Here is a 14,287-nt window from a genome sequence, read left to right as displayed (position 1 = left end):
AATATCTGAATTAGGCTTGGTTGATTTTAGTACTTGAATTAAGGGGAAGTGTTGTATTAATTGAAGCCTAGTTTACTACTTTTAAGTGATTCTAAACTTAGACTCCAAAAGCTATAAATAAGAGTCATCCTATTCTTTTGTACTGTAACCGTTTGTAAATAAAAGTTTTCTTACCAGACACCCATTCTCTGTGTGCGTATGTTTTTCCCTTTGCTCTCTTCTCCCCTGTTTTTTTCTCTTCCAAAGCTAACAAAAAACAGGTTTGTCCTCATTCCGAATAAAATGAAAGAACAAGTGAAACACTTAACAAATTAATATGCCCATTGGGCTGAAACTTACATTAAATATAGGATTGTGGAAATCACCAGAAAACAGTGTGAAGATCATGAAACAGACAATGCTCGGGTGTGTCATAGTGATCATCACATATATCAAGACCTTAAATAAAAAGCAGTTATCTTCCGATTATTCCTGGTAACAATGCAATAGAAGTTCACTTTACTTTTTCAATGTAGTTCAAAAGCTAAGTTGTGACTACCTCCGGTCATAGAATGTCACAGGCTGATTCCATGTCAGCTATGTTACATTTATCCCTCATGTGTGCAGCTAAAGTATTCACTATAATCTGAATATTTTCATGTCTCAGCTTTGCCAGATCATTTGACAAAAAATGTTGTATCTGATTTTGAACTTCAATCCAGCTGCAACCAGGTTGCTTTGCAGCTCTTTTGTCCCTCATCAGCATCCTTAGTCTTTCGACCTCTTTCCATCTACCAGCCTCGGCAAGCATGTTTGACAGGGTAATGTAATTGGAGGTATTATCAGGCTCGAATTCGAAGAGTCTCCGGGCGGCAAATATGCCAAGTTCCAGGTTTTTGTGTACACGACAAGCCCCAAGCAATGAACCCCATAATCCAGCATTTGCCTTCACCTTCATCTCCCTCACAATGTTGAAGGCTTCCTCTAGCCTACCCACACGGCCAAACAAATCAACAAGGCAGCTGTAGTGTTCTGCCAAGGGTTCAATAGCAAAATCTTCAATCATACATTTAAAAATATCCAAACCCTCGGCCACTAAACCAACATGACTACATGCTGACAACATTCCAATAAAAGTAACCTCGTCAGGAACCACTCTCTGTGATAACATCTGGCCAAAGGCTTCAAATGCCTTATTTGCGTATCCATTCAAAGCATAACCCGAAATTAAGGAATTCCAAGATATAAGATCAATACATTCAATGTCTCTGAACACTTGTTCAGCATTTTGTACCCTTCCACATTTTGCGTACATAGTGATCAGGGCATTGTTGACAGATAAATCATTGACATAACCGCTCTTCAGAATGTAATCGTGAAGTTGCTTGCCTACCTGCAAAGCAGCAAGATTAGCACATGCTCTTAAGCCGCTTGCTAAAGTTGATTGATCGGGTTTCTTTCCCTCCTGCTCCATCATAACCAAACTCTTAAGAGCATCGGAGTATAGATTATTTTGTAGGAAACCAGAAATAAGAGAATTCCACGAAACTAAACTTTTTTCCCTCATGGCCTGGAAGATCTCTGTTGCTCTATCCATTTGTCCTGCCTGCGCATATCCAGAAATCATAGTATTCCATGAAACAACATTCTTAATCGGCATTTGTCTAAATAAATTCAGAGCTTCATGCATTCTTCCACTCTGGGAATAGCCTGCAATCATGTTGTTCCAACAAATAGCATCACGTGCATGAATTTGACAAAACATTTTATTAGCCTCGTCAATCCTTCCATCTTGTATCAATCCAGACATCAATGCCGTTTTCGCTGCAATGTCTTTGTAAGGCATCTGATTGTAAACATCACGTGCTTCATCAAGCTTACCAACTCGAATGTACCCATTAATTATTGTAGTCCATGAGACACTATCTTTGTGCTGCATTTTCTTGAACAGCTTAACAGCTTCATCAATTTGTAACTCCTGGACATAGGCTGCAATCATTGCATTCCAAGAAACCACATTTTTTCTGGGAATCTTGTCAAAAAGTCTTCTAGCTTCTATAATCTTTCCGTATCGTGCAAACCCACACAGCATTTTAACCCAAGAGACAACATTAGGATTTGGAATATTTTCAAACAATTGCCTAGCAGAAGTAAGGTCACCACTGTTAACATATCCAGCCACCATCAAATTCCATGAGACCACATTCCTCTTGGCCATCTTCTCAAAAAATTGTAATGCTAAAAGCATTTTCCCATTTTGTGTATACCCAGACAACATTGAGTTGTAAGAAACCAAATCCTTTGTCGGCATCTGGTCAAACACTTTCTCAGCATCATTGAACTTGCCCTTCTTTGCATAACCAGCTATCATTGCATTCCAACATGCAGTGTTCAACTTATCAGGAACCAACTCAAGCAATTCTCTAGCGTTATCAAGATCCCCTTTCCGTGTATAGCAAGTTATCATCAAAGCCCACGAAAAATTGTCTCTTTCAGGCATTGCATCAAACAGCTCAGTGGCTTCTTCAACCATGTTGTTGTGAAGATATCCAGCAATCATGGAGTTCCAAGAAACAATGTTTTTTAGAGACATTTTGTCAAACAATCGTCTAGCATCATTGATTCTAGCATTTTTGGCTAAAAGGGATACCATGGAATTGTATGTTACAAGATTTTTGTGGGTCATGTTAGAGAATATTCTGATAGCGTCTTCAACTTTTCCCAGTTTGCCAAGACGAATAATCTGCAGATTACGGCTAATAACATGATTTCCCGCTTCACCTATCGCTCTAATCCCATGCTTAAGTTTCTTCATTGCAGCCGGTGTCTTACAATAATCTCGCTGACAACGAGGAGATCGATATCCAAATCGACGTGCACGTGCAGTTTGGTATAATCACCGTTATATTTTTCTTTTTGATAATGTTTCAAAGGGGAGAATTTATGCATACTTGCTTGGAGTGGTAATAATTTGGCATCTTTCTTCAATGTTCCATTATGTTGACATCTATTAAAGTTTTAGTTTCTATACACTATCTCTCATGCAACCATTTCTCGTGTATCATAGGATTGAACTTTGATTTTAAATTTGAATTTAGGGTATGGTACTATAATTAGATAGAAACTGCATCAAGGTCCCAAAGATAATTCTTAATTCTTTTTCTCTTCCCCTCTTGGAAATATAATGTCGCGTTTCTTCTGCACCAAAGTGATCTCGGCTTGCATATATGTATAGCATTAGTCTTGTAAATAAGAATTCTCAACATGAAAAATACATTCTCGTACCCTTTATTTATAATAATTTAATTCTCCTAAAAAGAAAAATAGGAAAACTAAGAAAACTAGGAAAATAAAATAAAATAAAAGATTATGTATGTATTTCCTTTAATTAGGAAGATTCTAAAGATATTATCTCAAATTACAACATTTTCCCTCAAGTTGGTAAATGAATATTAATCATTCCCAACTTGCCTACAAGATCTTGAAATCTACATGGAGGAAGCCCTTTTGTAAAAATATTTGTTATTTGAAGTTTTGTAGGAACATGAGTTGTAATCACAAAGCCTCAATCAAGATTATCTTTGATGAAATGTCTGTCGATTTCAATGTGTTTGGTTCTGTCATGTTGTATTGGATTATGGGTTATGCTCATAGCAGACTTATTGTCACAGTGTAATTGCACCGGGTTCTCCACTTTGACTTTAAGATCCTCCAAAATGATTTTCATCAAGAGTCCTTCACACATTCCTTGAGCAAGGGCTCGAAATTCAGCTTCTGCACTAGAACGGGATACTCTATCTTGCTTTTTGCTTCTCCATGTTACCAGACTATCTCCAAGAAATACACAATACCTAGAAATAGATTTTCTGTCAGTAATAGAACCTGGATAGTCAGCATCAGTATATATCTTCATAGTCAATGTGTCTTCCCTTTTGAATAATAGCCCCTTTCCTGGACTTGACTTCAGGTATTGGAGAATTTTGTCAACTACTTGCATGTGTCTCTCTCTTATCATGCATAAATTGGCCAACTACACTCAAAGCATAAGAAATGTCAGGTCTTGTGTGTGATAGATAAATCAATTTTCCCATCAATCTCTGATATTGGGCCTTTTCTACAAGAGCATTTTCTTCACTTTCAATTATGTGATTCTGTTCTATAGGAACTGTTGAAGTTCTACATCCCAACATTCCTGTTTCTTTGAGGAGATCAAGTACATATTTCCTTTGGGAGATGAAAATTCCGTTCTTGGAGTAGGCAACCTTTATTCCAAGAAAATATTTGAGTTTTCCTAGGTCTTTCATTTCAAATTGAGCTGCCAATTTATCTTTTAATGCCAATTTTTTTGATTCATCATCTCCTGCAATAATCATATCATCCACATAGACAAGCAATAGAGTGAGTTTACCTGTAGAAGAGTGCTTTATGAATATAGTATGATCTCTTTGGCTTTGTCTGTATCCCAAGGAAACCATTGCTTTTGTAAATCTTCTAAACCATGCTCTAGGGGATTGCTTAAGACCATACAATGCTTTCTTCAGGAGGCATACCTTGTTTCTTTCATTTTTCACTTCAAAACTTGGGGGAATCTCCATGTACACTTCCTCATCTAGATTTCCATGAAGAAAGACATTCTTCACATCCAGTGTAAGTCCCATCCAAAATGAGCAGTCAAAGCGAGAATAACTCAAACTGTATTCATCTTTGCCACTGGGGCACATGTCTCCTCATAATCAATCCCATATGTTTGGGTATATCCTTTTGCCACCAATCTAGCTTTATATCTTTCTATTGTCCCATTTGCCTTATGTTTCACTATGAATATCCATCTACACCCTATTGCCCTCTTGTCTCTTGGCTTATCAACAATCTCCCAAGTTGAATTTCTTTTTAATGCATTCATCTCTTCTTTCATGGCTGGATTCCAATGTTCAAGTTTCATGGCCTCCTGGATTGAGGTAGGAATTTTTGTGGCATCAACGACGGCAATAAAACTTTTTTGCTTATCAGAGAGATTGTTAGTGCAAACATACTGAGAAATAAGATACTTAGCACATGATCTTCTTTCCTGGGTAAATCCTCAATAATACTTACCTCCTTCTCATTGATATCTTCAGGGATCCTCACCTTCGGATTAAACAATTTTTCTTGCTCGAGAGTCGAAGTGAGTTGTTTTCCTCTTTCATATTTTTTGTCAAAAAATTTTTCTTCTTCCTCTTCGTCCTCTTCATTGCTCAGGTCTTGGGCATCCTACAAAGACAAACATGGTAATGACAAGAAGGAGAGTTCATCCACTTCAAGTGCTTTCTCCTCCTCAAGTGGCGGACTGACATAATAGGATTGTGTTTCATGAAATGTGACATCCATGGTGATAAAGATACGACGACTCTGAGGACGATAACATTTGTACCCTTTTTTATTAGAAGGATACCCAATAAAGACACATTTAAGAGCTTTGGGATCTAATTTAGCACGGTGACGATGATGAGAGTGAATAAAAAACAATACATCCAAAGACTCGACTAGGTAGACTCGTTGTTAGGGAAGAAGAAGGAACAAAAGACAATAGAGACTCTATAGGACTAATGTCATTTAAGGTACGAGTGGTTAACCTGTTGATGAAATATGTGGCAGTTAACATAACTTCTCCCTAGTAATTTTTTGGAACAGACATTTGAAAAAGAAGAGCTCTAGTTACTTCAAGAAGATGATGATTTTTTCTTTCAACAACCCCATTTTGTTGAGGGGTGTTAACACAAGTTAGTTCGTGAACAATACCATTATGAGACAAAAAATTGAGAAATTCATGATTCACATATTCAATACCATTATCAAACCTATTTTTGCCAAATTGATTTTGGACAAGACGGAAACAATTAACAAAAATTTGAAAAACTTCGAATTTATTTTTCATAAGGTATGTCCACGTGACATGGGTACAATCGTCAATAAAGGTAACGAACCATTTGGCTCTGGAAATAGAATCTATGACATGACTCCAAACATCAGAGTGAATTAAATCAAATGGAGAAATACTCTTTTTATTACTAATAGGATAAGATGCACAATGGTGTTTTGACAATTGACAAATAACACAATTAAAAGACTCAACATACTCCTTGGTAAACAAATGGGGAAATAAGGACTTGATAAGACTAAATGAAGGATGCCTAGGCCTTTGATGATGTAACCATATTTGAGATTTTGCCCACGTCTCAGATGTAGTTTGTTGACTCATGATTTGTGTGTTGCTTTGGTCATCAAACTCTAAAAAATACAACCCATTTTCCTCTCTACAAGTTAAAATCGTCTTCCCCGTGGCAAGGTCCTGAAAAACACAATAAGTTGGAAAAAATGTTAGTGAACAATTTAAACCCTTTGTGAGTTTTTGCACAGAGATAAGACTATTAACTAATAGAGGAACATGTAAAACATCCTTTAATATAATAGATGAGTCCAAAATTATATTCCCAGAGTCGCATATAGGTATACCCTGACCATTCGCAACTGTAATAAGTTGTTCTTTATTATTTTTTCCATATGAGTCGAAAACCCCACTAAAAGGTGTCATATGATCGGTTGCACCCAAATCAAGGATCTAAATACCTTGAGACACATGACCAACAATATTGAGACAAATCTTACCTTTTATGGACAAAGTACATGATCCAGAGGGCTTATTCATTGATTCAACCATTGCTTCCAAGCGTTCAAGTTTCTCCTTATAAGCTTTCATATCAAGATCTAGTGGTGTGTGTGAAGGACTAGATGGATTAGTGGCTTCCCATTATGAGGTAGTATGATTTACCCATCTTTGAGTAGACCCTTTGTTGTTTCCCATGCGCTCGAGAACATTCTTTCTTCCATGGAGTTTGAAGCATGTTTCCTTGGTATGTCCAGATCTTTTACAGTATGAACAATAGTCCCCATGAGTACCTTTTTCAAACGTCTTTCCCCTAACATTTGTGCCTTTGTGGACTCCCTTTCCAGTTGTCATGGCAGAGCATGTGTTGGAGATCCCTCCATTAAGCATGACAATTCTCCGAGTTTCTTCTCCTTTTACCATAAAAAAACCTTCTGACCGGGATGATAATTTTTCTCTTCCAAAAATCTGAACCCGGATTGGGTCGTACTCATGATTCAGGCCCTGTAGAAATTTAAAGATTCTTTCCCTTTCAATGAATTCAACAAGAGCGTCAAAATCTGTTTTACACATCTTTATTGTTTGGATTTGATCGAGTTCCATCCAAAGACCATTCAGGATTCCGTGAAAATTCTGATACGGAAAGGGAACCTTGTTTTGTATTAAATATCCTGTTCTTGATGTCATAGTAAGCAGCAAGATCCTATTTTAAAGAAAAGGTACTCTATAAATTATCCCATATTTCTTTTGCAGAAGAATGAAACATATAATTTCTCCTTATCTTAGGAATCATGGATTTCTACATCCAAGTCATAATTAATGAATCTTCATTGTCCTAAATTGAAAAATGAGTGTCGTCTGGTCCTGGTCCTCCTTTATCTATGTGATCAAGTTTTGAACGACCCTTAAGAACCCTTCGAATAAATTGGCTCCATTTTAAGTAATTCTGACCATCCAACCAATAGGTACTTCCTATATTTGGTAGGTTATTAGGTACCCCAAAGGAATACTTTTTATTTCAGACATCCCGTACCCAAGAAAAGGAACAAAACCTTCAAACTCAGATCTACTCAAATATAGGCAAAACGAGTCATCACCAACCCTAGGAACAAACTTAGGAGACTCTAGCTGTGGCGGCAGTAGCGAGTGGGTCACACCGAGGAAAAACGGGACGAACTTAAAACTCAGATCTACTCAAATATAGCCCAAACGAGTTGTCACCGACCCCAGGAATAGACTCAGGAGGCTCCGACGACCCTATCTGTGGCAGCGGCAGCGAGTAGGTCTTGCCGAAGGTGGGCGCGTGGGCTACACGCACCGGTGACGGTAGCGGCGCATGGCGGTGCATAGCGGCTCCTATCATAGAGCAATTTTCGGCGCTGTGATCGCTGATGTTCGGCACACCTTTCTGCCCTATGAACGACCCCAACCGGCAACTGCGGCAGCGGTAGTGGTCGAACAGCGGCAGCGATGTGACTTGTTGCAGCGGAATCGAGCTCCAAGATCAGGAGCTCTGACACCAAGTTGAAAATAAGACTTATTAAATTGAGATGAAATTTTTTTTTGTAGTTTTTAAGTCGATTAAAATTTAAGCTAAATCTTATTTTTTTCTGGGTGTAGAAAAAAATGTTAAATTCGTTGGCATAGTTATTAATGAAAAATAAAGTTAGTATAGATATTCCAACTAAAATTTAAATTTATTCCATACAAACCCCTTCACAGCTTGCATAAGCATAGGTGAGAAACACAAAAATGAAAAAATTATGCAAGACAGTATTTTTAACTTTGATGTACAACTTATGGTCTTCTGTTATCATGATGGTGTAAAAGGGTTCATGAAATTGTATTTGTCAGCATTCTGTACAAGGATCGAATTTATGACATGCCTTTTCCATGCCCATGGTCAACCAATCTAGGCTATGAATTTTATTTTATAAGCTACATAGTGTATGTTAATATCAATAATAACTAATGAATTACAATGCAAAAAATCATCTATATAAAAAGATAGATGGATATTAAACAGGTTTTAAACTTATATTTACTTCAAAGCAATTCTATAAAATTACTATTCCAACATGATCATAAGTAATTTAAAATGAATCCAAACACATTATAATTAATTTTAGCCACAGTTAGTTTTTATAAAATGAACTTAGTTTAAATTCTATTCTACAGATGATAATCCAAATGCATAGTTAGTTTAGCAGTATTAAATTGTCACAAATAGTAAAATATTGTTAGTGCTGATTGCTTAACATCCAACCGTACTAGTTTCAGATTTCAAAAAATTTGGTGTCAGGGCAATCATAAGGGGAAGGACGCAATTAGAGAAATAGTTACTCAGATTCAAGTTGAATTTGCTTGAAATGTAGAAGGTAAAGTTACCATCCCTTGGAAAATTGACCAGCATTCTTCTTGAAAAAGTGAATGTAATCTGGTCATCAAGCTGAGTTAAAAACTGACATACATTCATCAAAGTGTTGCACATAAATTTATCGCAATAGAATTTCTAGTACATACATTCATCAAAGAGATATATCTACATCAATTTGCACTGTGCAATGATTTCAGGAGGTAACTGTATATCCAAAATGTATATAGAGAAATAGTTACTCAGATTCAAGTTGAATTTGCTTGAAATGTAGAAGGTAAAGTTACCATCCCTTGGAAAATTGACCAGCATTCTTCTTGAAAAAGTGAATGTAATCTGGTCATCAAGCTGAGTTAAAAACTGACATACATTCATCAAAGTGTTGCACATAAATTTATCGCAATAGAATTTCTAGTACATACATTCATCAAAGAGATATATCTACATCAATTTGCACTGTGCAATGATTTCAGGAGGTAACTGTATATCCAAAATGTATATAGACATGAGGGATGACTTTTCTTCTAGCGAACTAAAATTGTACATAGATGGATAAATTTTCAACAAATGGATAAAATTGCAATACTAATAAAGAAAAACAAATCAATTCAACAAATGGCACAGTTTGCAGTTCATGGTGGAGCTTGGTAGACATCAACATGGCGCAATTTTCAAGTATTTTGTAGTTCGTGTAGAAATGATGATCCACAATCACATTACAAAAACTATATCTGAGACAGTTTGCATTATTTGTACCAAACTCAATTTTTGCATCACCATTCACGAGGCAATCAAGTTTCCTCTGTATGGAAAAGACACATATTCCGTGTTGGACATGTAAAACAGTGCTGGATTTCTTGCAAAAAGATCCAAAGTTCCACATCATTGTATACCATCATCTCACATGTTCCAATTTGTATGAATGCCCCTGCAAAATGAATACCAGCAATCCCACTACTATCAAGGAACTGATGCCAACACGGATTATAGGATGAAACATTGAAGTAAGGGACAGAAGGAGTGAAATAATGTTCCAGGAGTTGGTTGAACCAAAGCCGATGTAGAGTTAATTGAAAATGTGAAGTTGTTGAATGTTTCAATGCCCTTTAATGTGCTCCAGTCAAAACTCAACCATTGCTATGTTCGTCATATGCATGATTCATCTCATAGCTTGAATGTCTTATCTTCTGGATATGTGCACTGAACTTCAGGGATTTTAACGGTAGAATTGAAAAAGATCCATCTTTCGTCGAGTTAAGTGTAACTTCAGTATTTATCAAACATAGTGGGGACAGATTACTGCAATGGCAATGAGTCATGTGCATTATAAATGCCAAGCATCATAAGAAAAGTGGGAAATTTCAATTCACATAGAAGAGATTGCTCATCCAGCAATACGATCAAATCAATATTTAAAGGAATCTAAGAAAAGTCCCAGTGTAAGGCCAGCCTTCCAATAATTAAACAAGGAAATAAGGCCTCTATTCATGCTAACTAAAGGAAGAGAAGCCCTATACATGAGAGCCCCAATGACTTCCACAACAGCCACAGCCAAGGCAGCAGATAGAATATCCCAGTCACCAGTTTGTCCAATAACAGTGGCAAAGGCAGTTGCACAATAAAATCCAACCAAGAAGAAAAGCAGCTTCATGGGAAGATTTTTCTTTACCTCCTGAATTTTAGAACCTAACTTACTCTGAAACTCTTGAATCACTCTAATTATGCGGGTCCTTCCATTACTGCCATTTGAAGTGGAAGAACTAAAACTGCTGTCATTTAAGCTGTTTCTTACTGACCAAGTCATCCTCCTGAAGACATAAAGACTTAATATCCTAAGAAAAAGATCAACAATAATGGTTCTCCTCATATAACCAATTTTTGATTGATATTCACCTATACAGTGTTTCAAACACCACGGTTGCAAGTACAAGTTCATATTGATATCCCAAATTAGCTACAAAATATCAGCTATTTCAATTATATGCCTACCTTTTAGAATACAGTCTTCAAAAGAATGTCAATATTACAACATAAGGTCTACACCAAATTAAGTTTACCAGACTTTTGAAATGAAACACGTTTCATTAACCGTTAAACACATTTCACCATGTTAGACTAAAGGAAGAACACTTCTCATCATCTGTTATAGAACAAGAAAACCCTTAATCACTTTAGACAATTTCTTCTTATCATCTTTTGTAGACCCCCAAAACTCCTTATCACTTTAGACACTTAATCCCACCTAACCAAAAAATAGCAAATGTGTAACCCAATAAAGTTGATGTGAAGGAACTGTCTAGCAACAAAGACAGGTATACAATATCATCCTCTCTTAAATAGAACTATGCTTCCGTGCTTCATGCCAGCATTTATTTGGTACAGAATCTCCAAATTATGTATCAGGTATCAAAAGCTGTCCTAGATTTTATGCAGGATTAAAAGTCATTAACAAAAACTGCTACTGAGACTTACTTGAAATTAACAATTAAACAATGTTGAGCAATCCTAAAGCATGGAGAGCATTGCTTCTGGCCAATCGTGGTCTTGTAAAAGAAAGCATCAAAATCAACTCTTGAACAGTTATAATCACGAGATTTAAATTTGGCAATTGTCACACAACCGGAAGACATCATTCTAGTTGCAAACAACATGAAGAGTCTTCACTCCTGGAGATGATAAACATACATTACCAGCATATGCAGAGAATGATAACAGATGTAATCACAACTGAAACATCTCAAATCAAATTATGTGGGATACAAAGATAAATGGAACCATAGGAAAATGGAAATTACCGTTCTCGCGTGTAAGTAATTCACTTGACATTACAGCAAAAGAAAGATAGACACAAAGAACTTGAATAAAATACAAAGATTCTTCAGAAGACAAGTGCATGCTAAAAATCCATATCAGAGACTTCCTTCACATCAGCAAAGTGCAAGCAGCCGAAAATTTAATATACAGAAATATGCAATACAAATAGTCTAATTCAAATCTTTGCTAAAACATAACAGAATTCAATAGCTACCATCTTTCATTCTTGAAACTGGTAATTTTCTTTCATCATCTTTGTATTCCACAGTAATCTGACTCGATTCAACTGCTTGTTAGAGTCAGAGGTTAACAATGAGTACCTGTCAGCAAAAAAATAAATAACAAGAAACACATCCTAGTCTGGGTTTCGTTAATTGACAAAGAAGATCAATATATATATATATATGGAAAAAAAACAATTTTGAAAAGGAACCGAAATAATTGAAAAGAACGAACAAAATGGGTGTTTGAGTAATGAACAATTAAGGCTAAAAAGTGAACTTAGAATCTTACTTTGTGTCTTGGTTGTAATACCAAATTGCAAATTCAGTGTAAAATTAGGGCACGAGGTTCTTTCAAATTGAACCTCTTATCATTTCAGAGTACAATGTATAGCAGTTGCACTTGCATTTGCAGCAGAAAGGCTGTGTGAATACTTGTTATTTATCACCCGTTTTCACAATATTTTTTCATTTTTCTATTTACCAAATTACTTATGCTGATTAAAGTGATTTTTGATTTACTATTCAGGTGTAAATTATTATTTTTTAAAATTTATTCTATGCCATTTTTTTTTTCTTTCACAGTTAAAGAAAGTTTTAACAAACAGTTTAAAATGTTCAAAACCAAGATTATGTAATATATATTATTATATAAAAGGGATTTGTTTATATATATATATATATATATATATATATATATATATATATATATATATATATATATATACATTAATTAATAAGTTATCTTTTTTAAATTAAAATAATTATTTTATAAATTTTAATTTTAAGTATTTAATATTTCCTCTTTATTATTTCACTTTTCCCTTTCAATTAATTATTTTTAAATAAAAATAATTATCTATGATAAAAAAATGTTTATAAAATTATCTATGTAGAAATTATTTATATCTATTTTTATAATTAGGAGAATGATCATCACTGTTATAACCATTTGTTTTTCTACTATCTTTTTTCGTATTCGATCTTTAATTAACCATTACAACAGTAGTTTTTTTTTATTTCAACTTGAATAATTATAATTATAAATTTCATTATGGAAAAGTGTTCCTTACCTTGAACTTAAACCTTTACTTATAGGGTTTAAAAAAATCAAACCTATTAATTTACCTCTTAATGGTTATTAATGTCAACATTAACCACTCATCAATAGCAGTTATCATATTGACTATGCCTTAACTCTGCTCAACGGCTGTCAGACCCGAGCGGCTGCGTCGCTCTTCGTCCTAACCCAACCGATCGGTTTATTCGACTCACCACATAGTAACATAGGTCTCCCAAGCCCTTGCAAATCATTTGGAATTGTGTGAGGGTTTCTCTCGGTTCTGCCGATCGGTTTATGAACTTCCCCTTACAAAAACTACCAAGGATACTTACTCTTCACTCGATGACACGTATTCATCCTCTTTTCAGATAAACAATGTCTTCCTCTGAGTCCGCCAGGGTGGAAGGTCGTGGGTATGCTGACGATGCTGTAGAGTCGTTCTCCTCCGTCAACTTTTCCATATTTGGTCCCAATGGTGAGAGGGACCCTCCTGCTGACAACTAGGTCGCTTCACCAACTGCCGAGAACTCCTCTCGACTTCTTGAGGCCATTGAAGACGACGTGGCGATCAACGTCGACTTCACCGGTGAGTGGGATAGAAGGTGCAAATTTAGGCTCGTTGTTGCCGGTTACGGTTGGGTTCCTCATGAGGTTAAGCTTTATTCTTCCTCCTTTGTTATTGGCAAGTCAATAGAAGAACTGACTAATGGGGTTTTCTTAGTGAAGAAGGCTAGTGGCGCTGATTGTTTTAAGTTGGTCGTCTGCCAGTTAAACGAGCGGGCTTGCCATGGCCGAAAAGGGTATGCTTAAGATTTCTTCTACGCCTATGCAACATTATTTCGCGATCTACGTGTTCTTCTTCCCTTCTCAAACTTCAAAATGGGTGTGCTGCGAGAAGTTAACGTTGCTCCCACCTAGTTTCATCCGAACGGGTAGGCTTTCATGCAAGCATTCTTGATCGTTTGTGCCGCTCTTGGTCTTACTCTCACTCTTGGCTCGTTCCTCTATTTCTTCTGTGTCACCCCTCACCCGAACAAGCCTTGGGTTTCCCTTATCTCAATAAACGAAGGCTTAATTGCTTATTTTTCCTCAGTTTCGCTCAAGTGTGTTAAGTGCTTATTTTTATTCTCTCTCCTCTACTCCTCTAAACACAACAACTTTTTGTTAGTACACTCTTAAATATTTAAATTTTT

General features: G+C 36.0%; 2 protein-coding genes and 1 pseudogene across 8 annotated transcripts; all 3 read right to left on the bottom strand.

The window, feature by feature from the left end:
* Positions 1–283: 283 nt before the first annotated feature.
* On the bottom strand, positions 284–3,300 carry LOC148191072 (uncharacterized). Its single transcript, XM_088102419.1, has one exon. The coding sequence runs from the start codon at positions 2,792–2,794 to the stop codon at positions 545–547; it is 2,250 nt and encodes a 749-aa protein (XP_087958545.1). The 5' UTR covers positions 2,795–3,300; the 3' UTR covers positions 284–544.
* Positions 3,301–5,924: 2,624 nt separating this feature from the next.
* Positions 5,925–7,648, bottom strand: LOC148191071 (uncharacterized; annotated as a pseudogene).
* A 1,741-nt stretch (positions 7,649–9,389) lies between these two features.
* Positions 9,390–12,445, bottom strand: LOC124842046 (uncharacterized protein ycf20). 7 transcript variants are annotated; one of them, XM_088101166.1, is made up of 4 exons: positions 12,324–12,445; positions 12,025–12,096; positions 11,469–11,662; positions 9,390–10,804 (listed from the first exon to the last, which is right to left on the bottom strand). In XM_088101166.1, exons 3-4 carry the CDS (start codon positions 11,645–11,647, stop codon positions 10,402–10,404), a joined length of 582 nt encoding a protein of 193 aa, XP_087957292.1. In that variant the 5' UTR covers positions 11,648–11,662; positions 12,025–12,096; positions 12,324–12,445; the 3' UTR covers positions 9,390–10,401. The 7 variants fall into 7 exon arrangements, with proteins under 7 accessions (XP_087957292.1, XP_087957295.1, XP_087957291.1 ...); XM_088101169.1 differs by having other exon boundaries at positions 11,469–11,539; XM_088101165.1 differs by having other exon boundaries at positions 12,025–12,130; positions 12,324–12,439.
* Positions 12,446–14,287: the final 1,842 nt, after the last annotated feature.

Source organism: Vigna umbellata, chromosome 11 (assembly GCF_029865625.1).
Source record: "Vigna umbellata cultivar VRB3 chromosome 11, Vumbellata_1.0, whole genome shotgun sequence".
NCBI classification, from domain to species: Eukaryota; Viridiplantae; Streptophyta; class Magnoliopsida; order Fabales; family Fabaceae; genus Vigna; species Vigna umbellata.
This window is presented reverse-complemented; position numbering and strand designations above follow the sequence as displayed.